The sequence below is a fragment of the Micromys minutus genome (assembly GCF_963924665.1).
Source record: "Micromys minutus genome assembly, chromosome: X".
NCBI lineage: Eukaryota > Metazoa > Chordata > Mammalia > Rodentia > Muridae > Micromys > Micromys minutus.
Window position 1 is genome coordinate 10130370 of NC_137970.1, and position 17388 is coordinate 10147757.

General features: G+C 46.1%; 1 protein-coding gene across 1 annotated transcript; it reads right to left on the reverse strand.

Moving 5' to 3' along the window:
* Window positions 1-1291: 1291 nt before the first annotated feature.
* Window positions 1292-15922, reverse strand: NYX (nyctalopin; the record flags this gene model as incomplete). Its single annotated transcript, XM_080910880.1, has 4 exons — window positions 1292-2718; window positions 5008-5146; window positions 10319-10473; window positions 15892-15922. 4 exons carry the CDS (start codon window positions 15920-15922, stop codon window positions 1292-1294), a joined length of 1752 nt encoding a protein of 583 aa, XP_080767006.1.
* Between the last annotated feature and the right edge of the window lie 1466 nt (window positions 15923-17388).

Below are 17388 nucleotides of genomic sequence, written 5' to 3' on the forward strand. Positions count from 1 at the left end.
GGAGGGGCCTAGATAGTTTTTGTTTGTTTGTTTTCTTTAGTGATGGGTATAGAAGCCAGGCCTCACCCATTTTAGGCAAGCACTATAGAACTGATTCACAACCCCCAGCTCTGGGGCCAACATTTAGAGGCCTCATGACCAGGGCCTAAAGAGTTACTGATTCTGAAGCTGACGAAAGAGTCAACGTCTGTTTTTTTCCACATCCCCCTGAGAAGAGCTGGTACGTCAGGTCCCTGGGTGGGACGTGGTATCCGTATCTTCACCCACTCCACACTCAGAATATTTATGTGGATGCTGGTAGACTTTGCCCTCGGGAATACAGTGGGAACACCCCTAGGAAATCTGAGCCCCCTCTCCAGGTCCTTGCTGTTTTCTTTCCTCTTGGTGGTTGGTCTCCATTCTGGAAGCTCACAATAATTTCCATACCTAATGGAATCCTCCCAGCTGGAGATGCTCTACCCTGCTAACAAAGCATTTTGTGGGAACAGACATTCTTCCCACAAAAAGATAAGCTAAGAAAAGAGGATTTTGTGCTTCCTTGGACATTCACAATACATTGGGAACTCACAATAGCATTTGAAAGACTCTAAACAGGCTTAGAGAAACGAGCTTAACTTTAACTTCAGCATTTTATAAATGTGGTCCACAAACACACACCTTAATATAAGTCTGACAGTGCCTATACTGAGGGATCAACTGTGGCATAAAAGGTATGAATCTTTGTTTTAAATGCCTCTTAACATGCACCTCAGACCTCGGCAACAACCTTGCTTTGGATCTTGCCTTGTCTCTTTCCCATGCCCCTTCTCTAATGCCCTTCCTGGACCTTGTCCTCCAGCTCCTGGGGATAAAGGGAGGGAGACGGATCATGTTAGAAAGGACAGCGGTTGGGTTTATGGGCTACTGAGACGGGAGAGCCGACATAGTTCTTAGTACTTAGCCAACTGAGTTCTATTTTCATTTAGGCCCGTGGGCGCTCTTGTCTGAAAGTAGGAGAGTGCTTCGCAGAAACTTCCATTTCTCATCTACCTTCAAAGGGCCCATGTTCATTCCTCCCTTTTTCAGTGGATGCCCACGTGAGAAAAGCAGATATTTATACGCACTCCAGTGGCATTTCCCAAGGGGCCTCTGCCTCGGGCTATCTATCTGTGGAGACAAACTGTTTCTTCCACCCTCAGTGAGAACTTTAGTCACCAGTCCCATGCCTAGTCCCTCCCGGTTACTATCGACACTCCCTATCGACACTTGGCAGCCAAGCAAAACTTCCTCCTTCTGGCCAGAGTGGTTTGGGTCACTTCAGTGTGGCAGTCAGTCCCTCTGCAGGCCCAACAATCACATACTGGGCCAGGCTGAGCAAGAGGCAAGAGGTGAAGAGGAACTTGGCCCTGTAGCCCATGACCATCACTCCCTGGGACCGAAAGCTGTCATTCAGCGAGACGTTGACCAGCTCCCAGGTGGTGTTGGCCACCTCCTCCACAGGGGCCCTTGGGGCCAGCAGCTTGGAGAGGAGGCTGCTGAACCTGCTCACAGTGGTGGCCACTGGCTCTGGACTCGGGCCTGGACTGGACGTGGTGAAGTTCAGCTCATCAGGGTCCACACAGATGCCATCGGAGGAGCGCTCAAAGACCACCTGGCTGAGGTCCTGGCCGGCCACAGAGCCTGGGGAGGCGCAGGCCACATCAGCCACACGCCCAGAGCCCTCCATCCAATCACGCAGCCACTCCAGGTGGCAGTCGCAGCGCCAAGGGTTGCGGAAGAGGAAGAGGCGGCCCAGGAAGAAGCCTGGCTGGAAAGCGGCCCAGGAGAGCACAGTGAGGTGGTTGCCATTGAGATGCAGGGCCAGGAGGCCCGAGAGGTTCTGGAAGGCGCCTTCCTCCACGAAGGTGATGCTGTTGCGGTCCAGGTAAAGCAGCTCGAGCTCTGCCAGGTCGGAGAACCAGGCGCGCGCCACGCTGCCCAGCGCGTTGCCGCCCAGGTTGAGGGTGCGCAGGCGGCGAAGGCCGCGGAAGGCGGCGGCGGGCAGCGAGGCCAGCAGGTTGTCGTTGAGCAGCAGATGCTCCAGGGCGCCGCAGTCGCCGAAGGCCCTGGCGTGCACTGCGCGCACGCGGTTGGCCTGCAGGCTGAGCGAGCGCAGACGCCGCATGCCCAGCAGCGAGCTGGAGGCCACGGCCTCGATGCGGCTGCGCTCGAAATGCGCGTGCGTCAGGTTCGCCAGGCCCCGGAGCGCGCCGGGCACCCGGCGGAAGAGGTTGTCGAAGGCCGTGAGTTCGCGCAGGGCCGGCAGCTCGGCCAGGAGACGCTCGGGCACGCTGAAGAGGCGACAGGCCGCCAGGTCCAGGCGACGAAGGCGGCCCAGCGCCGCGAAGGTCCGCACGTGCAGATAGCGCAGCTCGCCGTTGTGCGCCAGGCGCAGCTCGGCCAACCGCGGCAGGCCCTTGAAGGCGCCCGGCGTGATGAAGGACAGGTTGTTGTGGCGCAGCGACAGGCGGCGCAGCGACGGCAGTGTGCCGAAGGCCCGCTCGCCCAGGATGCGCAGGCCATTCCGGTCTAGGTCGATGGAGGCCGCCTCGCACGGAAACTCAGTGGGCACCCGCTGCAGGCCCGCACGGTCACAGCGCACCGAGCAGCCACGCTCCACGTTACTGCAGGTGCAGGCCGCCGGGCAGGCCCGCAGACAGGCCTCGCTGGCCCGGGTGCAGGGCAGGCTGAAGGCCACCGCTAGAGAGGGGGCAGAAGAAAAGACAAAGAACAATAGTCAAAGGCCACCCCAGGAGCAGGTTACAGACCCTCGGCCGAGTCCTGCCGCCATCAAATGGCCTCTTATCATCTGCTTACGAACACCGGTTTCCCCACCTTTGCTTTTTCATGACCTTAACCAGACAACTCTGCTACATCCCTCTTTGCTTCCTTATGGTATACCGGGAACCGACAGAATTAAGAAATTCCCTTAGCCTGAGTAACACCATTTTCTATAAGATCTAGGCCTGGGTTTCTGTTTCCCACAAAAGAGGACTTTTCCCGGAAATCAGGGGATCTCACTGGGGTCAGGTAGTTAGCCGAGTAGAACGGTCGCCCAGGCTACAGATCCTGCTTGGCAGAGCATTCTGTTGCACCTGGGTAGTCCCCCACCCCATGGAATTCTCTGTTTTTCTTTAAAAGAAATGGTTTTAGCGCGTAATAAATGAGAGCTTGATCAGCACTTCAAACTTTCCTTCTTTGTGTCTCTTGTCCCCTATTCGCCAGTTCCCTCCTCAGGTCTACGTTGAAGACCCTGCGCGCCAGGACAATGATACAGAGAACACTGTACACTTTTAGAATATGAGTAGGTTTGTTGATTGTCTGGGTAGGGGACTCTCTGAGGGTGTCACTGTACCCCACATTAAGGCGTGTGCTGTCTAGTACAGTAGCTGGTAGCCACATGTGCCCCAGACCATTTGAAATGTGTCCAGCCAAGTTGAGTACTAAAAGTGTACAGAGAATGCCAAAAAGTTAAATAGTATATAAACATCAGTGATTTTGTATGGGTTACATATTGAAATGGTGGTCTTAGATACACATTAAAGTCAAATGTGGCTATTTGGGAGAAATGGATTTATGAATGAAGCTTGTGATACATTTTAGTTCGAGTCACTGGCCCACCATAAGAATTCCATTTTTGAAACACCCCCACTCCAGCTGTGACTCAGTTGAGCCTCATGAAGGAAGACTTAGAGAAGAATGGGGGGTAGGGAGTTGGGAAAGCCTATTACTGCCTTTCTTTGTCTTCAACAGACTTAAATTTTAAATATTAAGGATAATCTCCGATTCCAGGGATGGCAGAAATACAAACTGAAACATACAGAATGAACTCTCAAACGAGTTTCAGTTGGAAGAAAAAGAGGGAGAGCACTGTTGTGGGAGGTGAGGTTAGATGCAGACACAGCAGAAAGCAGACATTTTACTCTGGGTGGTTTGAGTGGTGTGGGACCTAGTGATCGTCACCAAGATCAATGGCTGCTGAGTCACCATGTAGGACTTCTTGTTATCTTGTGATGAGGGATGAGTATATGCCATACATTGTCTATAAGGGCAAGGGGGACTCTTGGCCACTTATTAGGTTATGAATTAAGGGCATGAGAAGCTTTTTTTCCCCTTGTCCCCATGAGGATCCCTACCTGCCCCTCACCGCCACCCACCATCTTATTTTACGTTATTTTATACCTGTGTATGGGTGTGTACATGCAGAGGTCAGAAGACAACGTACAGGAGTCAGTTTTCTCCTTTCTATCATATGAAGCCCCGGGATCAGACTCAGAAAAAATTTGGTCCTAGATGCGCTTACCTGCTGAGCCACCTCACCAGCACTACATGGCCTCTCGTGTCTCAAGGTCAGCATATACTGAGTACACTTTCACTGACATCCTACATCTTGAAAGAAATGAATAATGGACACTATAGAGTTAAGTTCCATTTACCAGCCCTTACTCTCTAGAAACTGTTTTACATCATACTGGGAAAGTAAAATGCTTATAAATTTCATTATGAAAATTCAGTGAATGACTAAACAAAGTCATCAGAAATCCCTCTTCCGTATGGCTGCCACTGACAGCAAACGGGATACCACACCTGCTTCCTTGGGCAAGGCAGTGGTCCCAAGCCTAGTCTGAGGCTGGGGATGTAGCTTGGATGGTAGAGTACTTGGTTAGCACACACGAAGCCCCGCATAAACCAAGGGCGTGGTACATGCCTGTAATCCTAGTGCTCAGGAAGGCAGGCAGGAGGATCTGAAGTTCTAGGTCATCTTCAGCTACACAGTGAGTTCAAGGCTAGCCAAAGATACATAGGACCCTGGAGGAGAGAAGAGAGGAAGGCAGCCCTGACAGATGGACCATTTTCATTTTCCAATCAAGTGATTTCAGGCAGTGTTCAGTTTCACAGTTTGTAAAGAAAGGGGCTTCCCGGTTATAAATTGCTCAATTTCTAGCAACCCTTCCCAGACCCTGTCATTTGGTTCCTCCCATCACATACACAAGCTCTCGAAGTCCCTGTGCAACTTGAAGGCATAGACAACACAGGAGTGTGCTGGAGATGCTTGCTGGCTGCTGCCTCCGAGGGCTTGCTCGGCCTCCAGCAGCTCATGTGTTGGGAACACGCCATGGTTTCTCAGCTGCTCCAAAGGGAATTTGGCACTTTCAGATTTGTCTTTGAGTGTTCAACTGAAAATGGGCTACTTTCTTATTCTGCTGTTGAGGAAGCTTGATATGGCTTCTCCTTCTCCCTAAACACTGTGAGATAGACATTGAGCTGCCAGCAAGATTCTTGGAACTTAAACTGTCAGACCGGCTGTGAATAAGATCTCTTGTTGATTGAGATATACTCTGCTAGAAAGGCAGGGCCAAAAATACCTTAACTCCAGTCCGCTGCAGAACAGAGGAGTAACCTGTTCTCATCAACCCTTCCAACTAGGTCAAGTTGAAGTATCATATTTCCTTACCAGCAGCCCTTCATTCTCCTCTCTTCTTTCTAATTAAGAAAAGTACACTCTCAATCAGATGACTCATGTTTCTCCTGCTGAACAGCCAGCATTGTTCCAAGCACCCAGTATGGCTCAATACATGTTTGCAGAAGTAAATGAAATGGACACCTTCCTTTATGAACTTCTTGCCAAAGAATGTCATTTGTTTTGAGAACTCTTTGTAAACAACTCGGGATTATAAGAGAGTGGTTCGCACCTGCCTGTAACTTCAGCTCTAGCAAATTATATCGTTATTATATTATTGCCTATAATATATGAGATTATCGCAACCAGTGTGTATAATTGCAAGGGATAAAAAAGACGGCTGCTAATGTTTTTAAAATGCTTTTAAGACACATAGCATGAGGCTATCCATTGTGGATTACCTTTCTTCACCCCGCCCCCACCAAGACAGTGCTCTCTGTGTAGCCCTGGCCATCTGGAACTCGATTTGTAGAACAGGCTGGCCTTGAACTCAGAGATCTGCCTGCCTTTGCCTCCCAAGTGCTGAGATGAGAAGCGTTCACCACCATGCCCAACAACTGTATATTTTCTTTTACAGTTACATTTTTGAGCCATGTTGTTATGGCTTAAATCTAAAAATATGTCTCAAAAACTCATCCAGTCAAGGTTCAATTGCCGGCCAATGGGCTTTTTGATTGGTCATTGGATCTTGAGAGATGCTTCACAGCTGAGTGGACTGTTAAGAGATGGGAGGAAGCCAGGTGGTGGTGGCACACACCTTTGGTCTCAACACTAGGGAGGCAGAGGCAGGTGGATCTCTGTGAGTTTGAGACCAGCCTGGTCTACAGAGTAAATTCCAGGACAGGGCTACACAGCAAAACCCTGTCTCAAAAAGGGGGGGGGAGGTGGAGCATTGATTAAAAAGTCTTTGATGCATGTGTCTTGTCCCAGAACTGTCTGTCTCACTTTGCTTCTGATGGCAATGCTTGTGATGACAAGCAGCTCTGCTCCACAAACACCACAGGCCTGGAGACATAGAAGGGACATGAACTGAAACCTCTGAAACCATGAGCTACATCATGAATATGAGTTTTAAATTTCTACAAAGCATTCAGTATATCACCATCAGAAACCTATTTTTGGTCTCTGAGACTGATAACCATTGGAAACAGTAGTTTTCTGGATTAGTAAGCAAAACTGAAATGACATCAAGTCAAATCTCAAAACAGACAACAAAACTCTAATGTTAGCTTACCAGGTATTAAGACTAAGTATGTGATTAATAAGCCAGAAAAGCATGGTATTTAAAATATAATAATAACATATTTGTGGTCAATCCTGTTTGCAGTCATAGCAAAGTATCTTCCATCACATGAGTATTTCTGCTGATAGCTACAATGTGCCCATAGTTACTGCCACAAGGAGACTACAAAGAAAGGTCTATTTCTGGGCCTGCTAACCAGGAGTTCATATTGCACTTACATGAGAGATTTAATACTCACAAACTCAAGCTAAATTGCATCAAGATCTTCAGAGACTAGGCACTGATATTTGTAAAGTTCCACGGGACTAATCCTAATATTCGCCCAAAGTCAGAAACCAAAAACCAACTTTGTAATAACGGGATTTCACCTGTACGGATTGATGGAGGAATGGCACAAGATCTAACGGAGTGACCACTGGGTGGCTAGCAGTTGCAAGCTGAAGGATACAAACAAAGGAGTTGTAAACAGGCGCAACAAACACTGGAACAGGAATGTTCATAGCAACATACCATCCAAAAGATAGAAACAAGTCTCCATCAGTAGATGAATTGATGGACAAATGTGGCATATCCACTCAGGTAATATACTATTGGTAGTGTATGTGCATGCACTGTGTGCATGTGGGGGGAGGGGGACAAATCGTTATGAATGTCTTCCTCAGTCAGTACTGTACTGAGACAGTTTCTTGCTGAATCCGGAGCTCTCCCATTTGGCTAGTCAGCAAACCCCAGAGGGCCTCCCATCTTTGCATCCTCGGCCCTGGGATTACAGACGATAATCTTTTTGCTCCTGCTTTTTATGCTGGTACTAGAACTTGAACTCGGATCCTTATGCTTTCGGATTAAGCAGTTTACTGTCTGAGCCACCTCTTCAACAAAAATAGCATGGAATTTGTAGAGTTTATAACATATATTAGTGAAGATATGATAGTAATATAAAGGGTGAAAAGAAACATGAATTAACCTTTATAAAAACCTTCCGTTCTACGTGGATCAGTGTAAGACTGCATTGGTGTAGTAGCCTGTATCTATGAAGAGGCTGAGCCAGCTATTTCTCTAACCTAGGTGGAGAGCTAACATTCCAAGCTGCCATAACTTAAAAGGGTTAATCCAGCTGAGCCGGTTAATCACCTGGCCAGGGGACTACTGCTCAAGAAGACAGGCTCACCTTAAACCATACTAAAATGATGGAATAAATTATCCCTTTAATGATTTGATAGATAGAGATAGAGAGATAGATATAGAGATAGATAGATAGAGATAGATAGATAGATAGATAGATAGATAGATAGATAGATAGATAGATTGCCAAAACCCTGAAAGGAGACCCCAAGTTCCCCTGCAACATTTAACAACCCCACCCAGTCTTGCCAAATTTATGGTAACAAGATTAAAGTAGACAAGGACAAATTGGACCTGCATATTGTAATCCCCACCCCAAAAAAAGAATCTTAACCCCTACCTCACACTATGCACCATGAGCAAAATCCCATGAATGGGGAATACAGGAAATCGTTTAGGAACTATAGCAACACATGTCATACAGGTGACACGAACATGTATAATGCCACTCAATTTTTGTGTGTTTCTTTTTTTCTCCCAAGAACCAACTTTTATTTAAAAATTTGAAACACTATTTCACTTGTAGTTCAGGCTGGCCTTGAACTCATGATCGTCTTGCTTCAGTCTCTGAAGTACTGAAATTATAAGTGTGTGACATCATGTCTAGCTGTAACAATCAAGTTTAGTGAGTGTTCATAGATTCATGAGATTATTTCTCTTCCTCTGACACCCTTACACCTAAGCATTATGCTCCTGGTCTCAATAAAAAGTGAAATTTCAGTATATGTGCACATGTGTTTGTGTGGGTGTGTGCGTGCGTGCCTCTGTGTGTGTGTGTGTATGTGTGTGTGTGTGTGTGTGTGTGTTGGGGGGTTAATGGTACTAATATTTATCTTTCCCTTAAGCTTTATTGTCTTCCATACCACACACCTAATCTGAGCTCCTGTGCCCAGCTATGTTATGAAAAAGCTGCACTTTCTGACCTTTGAGGGCCCTCCTGGCACTCATTGTCCGTGGTTCTCTAGTGGCTGTTCCCAAGCAGTTTCTAAGAAAACATGCCCCACTCAAAGTCCCATGGGAATCTGCTACCTCCTCCCAGGCAGCCGTTTGCACCATGGGTGAACACTTTGATGTAAGCAAATCTAATTGGATTCATTCCTTCTCCACGAAGATGAAGTAAGACATAAGGCACTGGCCAGCAAGCTCTCGTGAGTGAGGTCTGTCTAGATTTGGGGTTCGTTTCAAAGCCGCATGTGATCTGGATGTCATGATGGCAGCCTGTGATCCCAGCATTTGGTGGGTGAAGGCAGGCAGGAGAATCAAGAGTTCAAGGCCATCACTAGCTACATAACAACTCTGAGATCAGCTTGAGCTACTATATAATACCCTGTCTTAATGAACAAAACCCGAAACTAACAAAAAGCAGCATGTGATTCAAAGCTCTAGAGAGCAGAAGCCAAGGGCAGTCTGAGGAAGTCAGTGTACTGCCCTCTACTGAGAACGCCGTAACAAAGTGTCCTGAATCGGGTACATTGCTTGCAAACAAACATTTCTTGTGGTTTTGCAAGCTGGGAAGGTCCAGATCAAAGCAGATTTGGTGGCTGGTGAGGGCTGGCTTCCTGTATCATAAACAGCCATCGTCTCGATTTGTCCTCGTGACAGAAGAACTCTGGCACACGGTGTACATTTTTAATCCCAGCCCTAGAGAACCAGAAGCAAGCCAGTGAATTCCAGGCCAGCCAGGGATACATAGTGAGACCCTGTCTCAAAATAATAACAGTCCCAGGCTTGAGTCCTCCTCTCTCTCATTCTAGCCCCCTGGGAATGTGGTTTCAGTTATGATTGAAGAATGAAACTCAGACATTCAGTCCATTCATGTGCAGAGAAACCTGAGCCCCCTTCCCTGTTTCAGAAATTCATTCAAATCATCTGCATGAATAAATGGATTTCTGTTCTTTACAATGAAACAGTCTGTGATTATAGTAAACATTTGACAGCAGAGATGACGCCTTTAAACTATTTGTTCTACATTTACCTAGAAGCTAGAACTCTCCTTCCTATCTTTCAGGCCCAAAGTAAATGACCTAGATTTGTCAAGTAGACAGTCAGCAAGGTTTTGGAAACAGAAAGAGGCTTCAGGCAGAAACCATTTTCTGGACAGTGTAGTGGGACATTTCACTTTCAAATTTACACAGTGGTGAGAGAAAAAGAACTCTGCAGGATGGAATTGCTGACACCCAGCACCTAGCATGTGTCCTGTGTGCAGATGTATGCACTAAATGGCTGGAGTTACCCACCTCCTGATATAGGCATTTTGCCTGTCAGTGAAGCTTCCAATCAAGAATGCTCCTAGCATGTAATAAGCTTCTGGTTTGTTTCTGTCACCTAGAATAGGTCCTATAGTTTGCAGGTATTTCCCTCTCCCTCCCCTCCCCCCTCTGTGTGTGTGTGTCACAGTATGCATATGGAGGTCAGAGGACAACTTGTGGGAGTAGGTTCGCTTGTACCATGTGGATTCTAAGGATTGAACTCACATGATCAGGCTTGGAAGCCAACACCTTTACCCACTGAGCCATCTGGCCAGTCCTGGTAAGAGTCTTAAGCAGCAGCCTAATGCAGGTGTTATGGTTTGGTTTGAAATGTCTTTCCAAAGGCCCATGAGCTAAAGCTTGGTCCAAAACCTCTGGAACTATTAGGAGGAGGAACCTTAAGAAATAGAGCTTACTGAATTAGGTCTTTAGAGGGAAGGAATATCCTTGAAGGGACTATTGGCCCAGCCTTTCTTTCCCCTTGATTACCAAATGTTGTAAAGTTGAGTGGTCCTGTGCCTCCACTACCCATCAGGCTATACTGTGCCTTTTTGAGCCTAAAGCAACAGAGCCAAGTAAGCATGGATGGCAACCTGTGAAACGATGAGACGAAATGAACCTTTCCTCCTCCTAAGCTGTCCACCTTGGGTCTTTGATCCAGAAACGGGAAGTTAACACAATCAACCCCCTTCATTTTTATAATACAGGCTCCCTTCTTGTGACCCCCCTCCTCTTTCCCCCAAAGGAACTGTGAACACTTCACCATGCACAGAAAAATGACCTGAACTCAGAACCAAAAGGAACCTTCCTTGAGAGAAAATCTGTAAGAGTGAATTGAGAAGTCCGGACAGTTCTGATTTTTCTATGGCCATGTGGACGGTGATCTCTCTTAGGATCAGCAGTGGTGATTTCAACAACAAATCTCTTCGGCTGGCCTGAGCTGAGTTCCATGGGAAACCTTAGCCAGAAGAATTAAATTGCCGAATTAAAATCAAGACTGTAGTTCGTGAGACTGGAAAGTCAACTCATCTGTCAGTTGCTTAGCAATATCTCCTCTCACGGCAGTATTTTGGGGATGGATCCATCTGGAAATCAGGGAAGGGTTTCATGCTTCCCCCTTCAGTCTAAGGACTAGGGAGGGGAAGACAAGAAATGCTCAAGAAGGTTCTGACATATTCAGAGGTGAGCCTTTCAAAAACATTCCATGGTCAAATCCTCTCCCTGAAGACATGTCCTTCTGTCCCACTTCTTTCAGAGAGACCCGTAGACTCTTCCCAGGCTAACTCTCATCCCTGCTTTCTCATTCTGCTCCCCTTTTTGTTTTACATTTTTATTTATTCTTCTCTTATACAATACATACCAACTGCAGCTTCCCCTCCCTCCACTCTTTCCGGTTCCCTCTTTTCTCTTCCCCATTCACCCCCCACAAGAAAAGGGCAGGCCTCCCAGAGATATCAACTGAACAGGGCAGTAAGACTAGGCACAAACCCTCATAGCAAGGCTGGGTAAAGCAACCCAATAGGAGAAAAAGGGTCCCAAGTGCATACAAAAGAGTCAGAGACAGTCCCATTCCCAGTGTTAGTGGTTGCTGTGGATCCGCGTAGGCTTTGCAGTTGCCTCTTCAGTCTCTGAGAGTCCGCATGCTGCTGTCTTCTTTTGAAGCCTTCAGACAGACTATCCCTGTCACTCAGTTCCCCCGCCTGGGTTGTAGGGGCAGCTATGAGGAACAGGTGTACTGTGCTGCTTGGGACAGCTGTGAATGCACTAGGCCAAGCCAGAAGTGGACTTCACAAGCCACTTGTCACAGGATTAAAGCTCATCAAGGGACAAATCCCTCAAAGCCAAGTGGAAATATGTCCCAGAATAGGAAGCAAAACACCAGGTGTTCTGTTTAGATTAAATATCCCCTAAAATCTCATGTGCTGAAGGCTTAGTCCCCTGCCTGTGGCACTGTCGGGAAGTGATGGGACTTTTCAGAGGCAGGACCTAGTGAAAGGCCATGTGCTATTGTGAAGGGCTGCTAGGTCTGCCGCACACGCACACACATACCTCCTCCTGGCTGCTATGAAAGGAGCTTTACACCATGATCTTCTCACCATGGTATTCTGCCTCACCTCGAGCCCCAGAGCAAGGCAGTGTCATCACAGGCATGAGACAGACAGTCTCCTCCTCAGTAAGTTATTCGCTCAGATATTTCTGCCACAGCACTGGAAAGCTGATTGACACGTTGGGTACCAGAATATGGAAGCTGTTACTATGGAGAGTATTACTATGCAGTGCTATGCAAAAGCTCCAGGATGGTCCAGCCAGGGCTGTCCATTAGAGTCCCATGGAGTTTCTTAAACTCACCATGCCCCAACCAGTTGAAAGGAGGATGGGCTCCAGCATCAGTGTGCTTTGCTATTGCATATTTATCTGCTTAGCTGTCTATGCTGGGCGTGGAACCCAAGGCCTTGTGCAAAGCAGGAAAGCACTCTGCCTCTTAGATGCTCCATCCACAGCCCTTGTTTTGTTGTTTGGTTGCTTTTATGTGTGTGCGTGGGGTTTGGTTTTTTGTTTTGTTTTTCAGACAAAGTCTCATCATGTAGTTGAGGTTGCCCTGGAATTCAGTGTAACCCACGTTAGCCTTGAATTTATGATCCTCCAGTCTCTACCTACCAAGTACTGGGAGTACAGGCATGTACCACTCACTATACCTTGCCAGAACCTTGATATATTTAAAGTTCCACAAGTGGGGCTTGGGTGGTAGTTTAGTCGATAAAGTGCTGTGAAGGACCTGAGTCCCACCTGCAGAACCCACATAAAGAAGAGCAGAGTAGTGCAAGATAGAACTCGGAGGGCTGATCCCTGGGGCTCACTGCCAGCCAGACTATCTTACTTGGCAAATGGCAGGTGGGTGAGAGACTCTGTCTCTAAAAACAAGGACAGCTCCAGAGGATGACACCCAAGATTGAGGTTGTTCTCTGGCCTCCACACACACACACACACACACACACACAATCAAACAAATACAGCTCCATAGCTGATTCCAATGTGAAGCATAAAACAAGAGTGTTTGTGGACCAACTTTGTAAAAGTGAATCCATCTTTGTTGTGCAGAATGTGAGTGTTGGGTTGCAGACCTGTAATCCTAGTTCTCAAGAGGCTGAAGCAGGAAGATCACAATCTCAAGGCCAGCCTGACCTCCATAGTAAGACCTTATCTCTAAAGAGGTAGACAGGGGTAAAGTGTAGCATGGATTAGCTGAGTGGCCTAGCAATGTCTCTCTTTAGGTATATAACCAAAGGAATGTGGCATACACCTTTAATACCAGCACCTAGGAGGCAGAGGCAAGCAGATCTCTGTGAGTTCAAGGCCAGCCTGGTCTACAGAGTAAGTACCAGGACAGCCAGGGCTACACAGAGAAACACTGTCTTAAAGAAAAAAAGAAAGAAAGGAAGGAAGGAAGGAAGGAAGGAAGAAAGAAAGAAAAAGAAAGAAAGAAAGAAAGAAAGAAAGAAAGAAAGAAAGAAAGAAAGAAAGAAAGAAAAAGAAAGGAGGGAAGGAAGGAAGGAAGGAAGGAAGAAAGAAAGAAAGAAATAAAGAAAGAAAGAAAAAGAAAGGAGGGAAGGAAGGAAGGAAGGAAGGAAGGAAGGAACCAAGTCAATATGCACAAACATTCATGGTAGCACCAGGAGCAATAGCCAAAAAGTGGAAACAATTAATGGCCATGAGCAAGTAGATGGATAAGCAAATGTGGTACCCTGTACACTGGAATGTCCTGCCTTAAGAAGAACAGTTATGGGCACATACCAAAATGTAGACGAAGTAGGAATTTCTAAAACATGCAAATCTGGACTTCATAACACAGGTCAGTAATCTCAGATACTCGGGGGAAAAGAGATCACAAGTTCAAGGCCAGCCTGTACATGACAATGAGGTCCTATTTCAAAAAAAAAAGGTGGGGTGGGTTCTTGACATGGTGGTTTTAATCCCAGCACTCAGGAGGCAGACTCGAGCAAATCTCTGCGAGTTCTAGTCCAGCCTGTTGGTCTACATAGTGAGCTCTAGGCTACATAGAGAGACCCTATCTCAAAAAACAAAAACAAAAACCACTTAAAATGAGGTCTGGGATATAGCTTAGTGACAGAGGGTTTACACAGCATGTGTGAGGCCCTAGCTTCAATCCCCAAAACTGCAAAAACAAATCATGCTTGAGAAAATGAATGAGATACAAGGACACATCACTACTTCTATTTCCAGGAAATGTCTGCAACAGGAAAATCCATAAAGATGGCAAATTAGAGGTTGCCAGGGGCCGAGAAGAGGGGCAAGCTTCAAGTAACTGCACAATAATAGCACATTTTGAAAGTTCTGGGACAGTGCAAAGTTTGTGGGGACTAGATAAAAGTGACAACATTGTTAATTGTCCTAAGCATGAGAAAGGATAGTATATTTTATATCAATTTTTTTTAAGTTGCGAGGTGATCCTAAATCTCAAAAACACCAGAAACAAACTGTCGCTCTGTGGCCTGGTGAGATGGGTGGGTCACCTGCAGGGAGGCACCCCACAGAATGGTGGCTTAATATGGGCCAGCTGGGGAGCTTCTCTCTGGAGGCACTAGGCTCTGCAAATATGTGTTTTTCTCCCCTGAGGTTTGTTAGAGGAATGGTTACTCATGGAGTTTCCAACCACAGGCTGAGCTCGGAATATTTTTGTATTCTCATTGTTTGAAAAAAGACTTGCGCCTCACAAAACTAAAATAGTATGGGAAAATGTGCTCTGCTTTCTGGTTTCAGCAGAATCTAGTTAGCCACTTTGGCTCTAGAAATCATTCTCTTCCCACTCTTGGCAAATGCTCCCCCAGTTGCTCCTGCAGCCAAGCCCAGTGTTAGGTTTTCAAAACAAAACTAATGGGGAGACAGAAATGTACAAGTCAGTGCCATGGCCTATGGCCTCAGGTGACCCCAAAACTTGCTTCTTACTCCTTTCAGGTACCTATTATGACAAGAAGCAAAAGAAAGAGCCAAAGAGATGGCTCAGCAGTTGAAATAAATAAACAGATACATAAATCTTTTATTTTAAAAAAAAAAGCAAATTGGAAAACCTTATAATCCAGCAAATCCACTCAAAGCATATGCAGCTAACTTGGTACCAAAAGACTTGTAAAATTAGGAATGGGAAAGAAAAAGATCGATGTGGCGATGACGGGTGCTGAACATTTTTTTTCTCTTTTATTATTTTTATTTTGTTGCCTGCATGTCTGTGCAGCACGCTTGTGCTGTTGCCTATGTAGGCCAGAAGAGGGGGCCAGATCTCCTAGGATTGGAATTATACTTGTAAGCTTGCACATGGGTACTAGAAATCAAACCCTGTTTTCTGCTAGAGCACCCAGCCTTCCAAATCCACCTACCGTCACTTGTTTTCCTTTTTGTTTCTTTTTGAGACAAAGTTTTATGTAGCCCAGGCTGACTTTGACTTCCCCATTGTAGCCAAGGATAGCCTTAAACTCCTGATTCCCATGTTCCTGCCTCTGCCTCCTGAGTTTGTAGGCATATCCCAGCATGCCCAGGTCGGGTGGTAAGCCCTTCAAGAAGAGGACCTTAGTGTTAAGTAATTTGGTCATTGAGAGCAAGCACTGCTCTTAGAAGAGATTAACATAGTTCTTACTCCCTCAGGAAGTCCTACTAAAGTAGATTGTTATTGGTAAGCCTGGCACCGCCCCAGAATATTTTTTGCTCCCTGTCTCACCGTATATACTTTTTTTCCTGCTGCATATTCATCTACTATGAGACCCTCACTAAGGCTGGGTACTTACCGGTGCCATGTTCTTTGATTTCCAAAGTCATAACCCGAATTTACCTCTTTTCTTTATAAAGTATCTAGCCTTGGACAATTTGGTATAGCAACCAAAAACATGGCCCTAACAGGAACCAACTTAAATTCTCAACAATAAGAAAACACACACATACACAAACAGTGTATCTACACAAAGAACATATTGATTGTTACTCAAAATTAAGAACCAGTGGTCAAAGGTGAATCTCTTACACGTGTTGTTCAACATGCCATAGTGATAGGATTCCCCCCTGAAGTCCAGTTCTTCCCCGACACTCCTGCTTTCATCTTTTAAGCTTAGTTGCTTGAGGTACAACTAAGATTGCCTTCAATAAAATGTACCCATTTTGGTTACTGACTGTGGCTCAGTTGGTGGGGTGTCTAGCAAGCATGAAGTCTTGGCTTCAGCACCATGTAAGCAGGTACATAAAAAGTGCCCATGTTAAAGTGCAGTTCAGTGAGTAGAGCAAATATCACACCTAACATATCACGACTGAAGGCACTTCTCCCAGAATCTCCAGAAAGTCCCTTCTTGTCCTTTGACACACGGCCTCTTTGCAGACCACAAAGCTGCTTTCTGAACTGAGGTTGTCTTTGTAGGATTTTATAGAAATGGTAGTGAATGGTTCTTTCACTCCACAGTATACTTATGGGATTTTTCCACGTTAAGATGTGTCCACTAGCCTGTGATAAACAACAGTAGTGCCTTGATGAACCTATTCCCTTACCTGTGCTATGGTCTCAATATGAGATGGCTCTGCTAGATACAGGTATTGAGATACAGGTATTGCTCCAAGCTGCTGCAGTTACTTTGACTGTAAGTTGAGGAAGTGATGCCTAATTGGAGGATCTAGGCCTAATGAATGAGTCCTTGGGGGGGTGGTGTATCATGCTCCATTCCTTCCTGTAATCCCTTTTCCCTGTTTCTAGGCTGCCATGATGTTAACTGCTCTATCCCACCTTCCCTCCCTGCCATGATGAACAAAAGAAACTCTCCCTCCCCCCCCCGTGTGTGTGTGTCTGTGTGTGTGTGTGTGTGTGTGTGTATTTTATGGACATGCATTTCTCACTTATCTAGGAGTAGGACCTCTCAGGCCATATAAATATGTTTGCCTTTCCACAAAACTGTTCTACCAAATGGTTTCGGCATTTTACACTCCTGCCAAATGATGAGCATTCCAGATGTTTTACATTCTCATCAAAGCTTGATGGTTGTCCATCTTTCACATTTTGGCTCTTGTGGGTCTGACAATAGCATCTTGTGATTCTCCTATAGGCTTTCCTTATCCTTCTAGACAGAGGCCTAATAACTAGTATGAATGAGGGCATCCAACAGAAAGGAATCTACTTTCTCTGAGCTGCTTTATGCTTCCAACAAGCCATTCCTAGGCACCTCTTAGATTCTGACAGATGCAAAACCTGATCACTCTAATGACTCGGTGTGAAGCAGGCAGGGTATGGAGGATTCTAGAAAGTG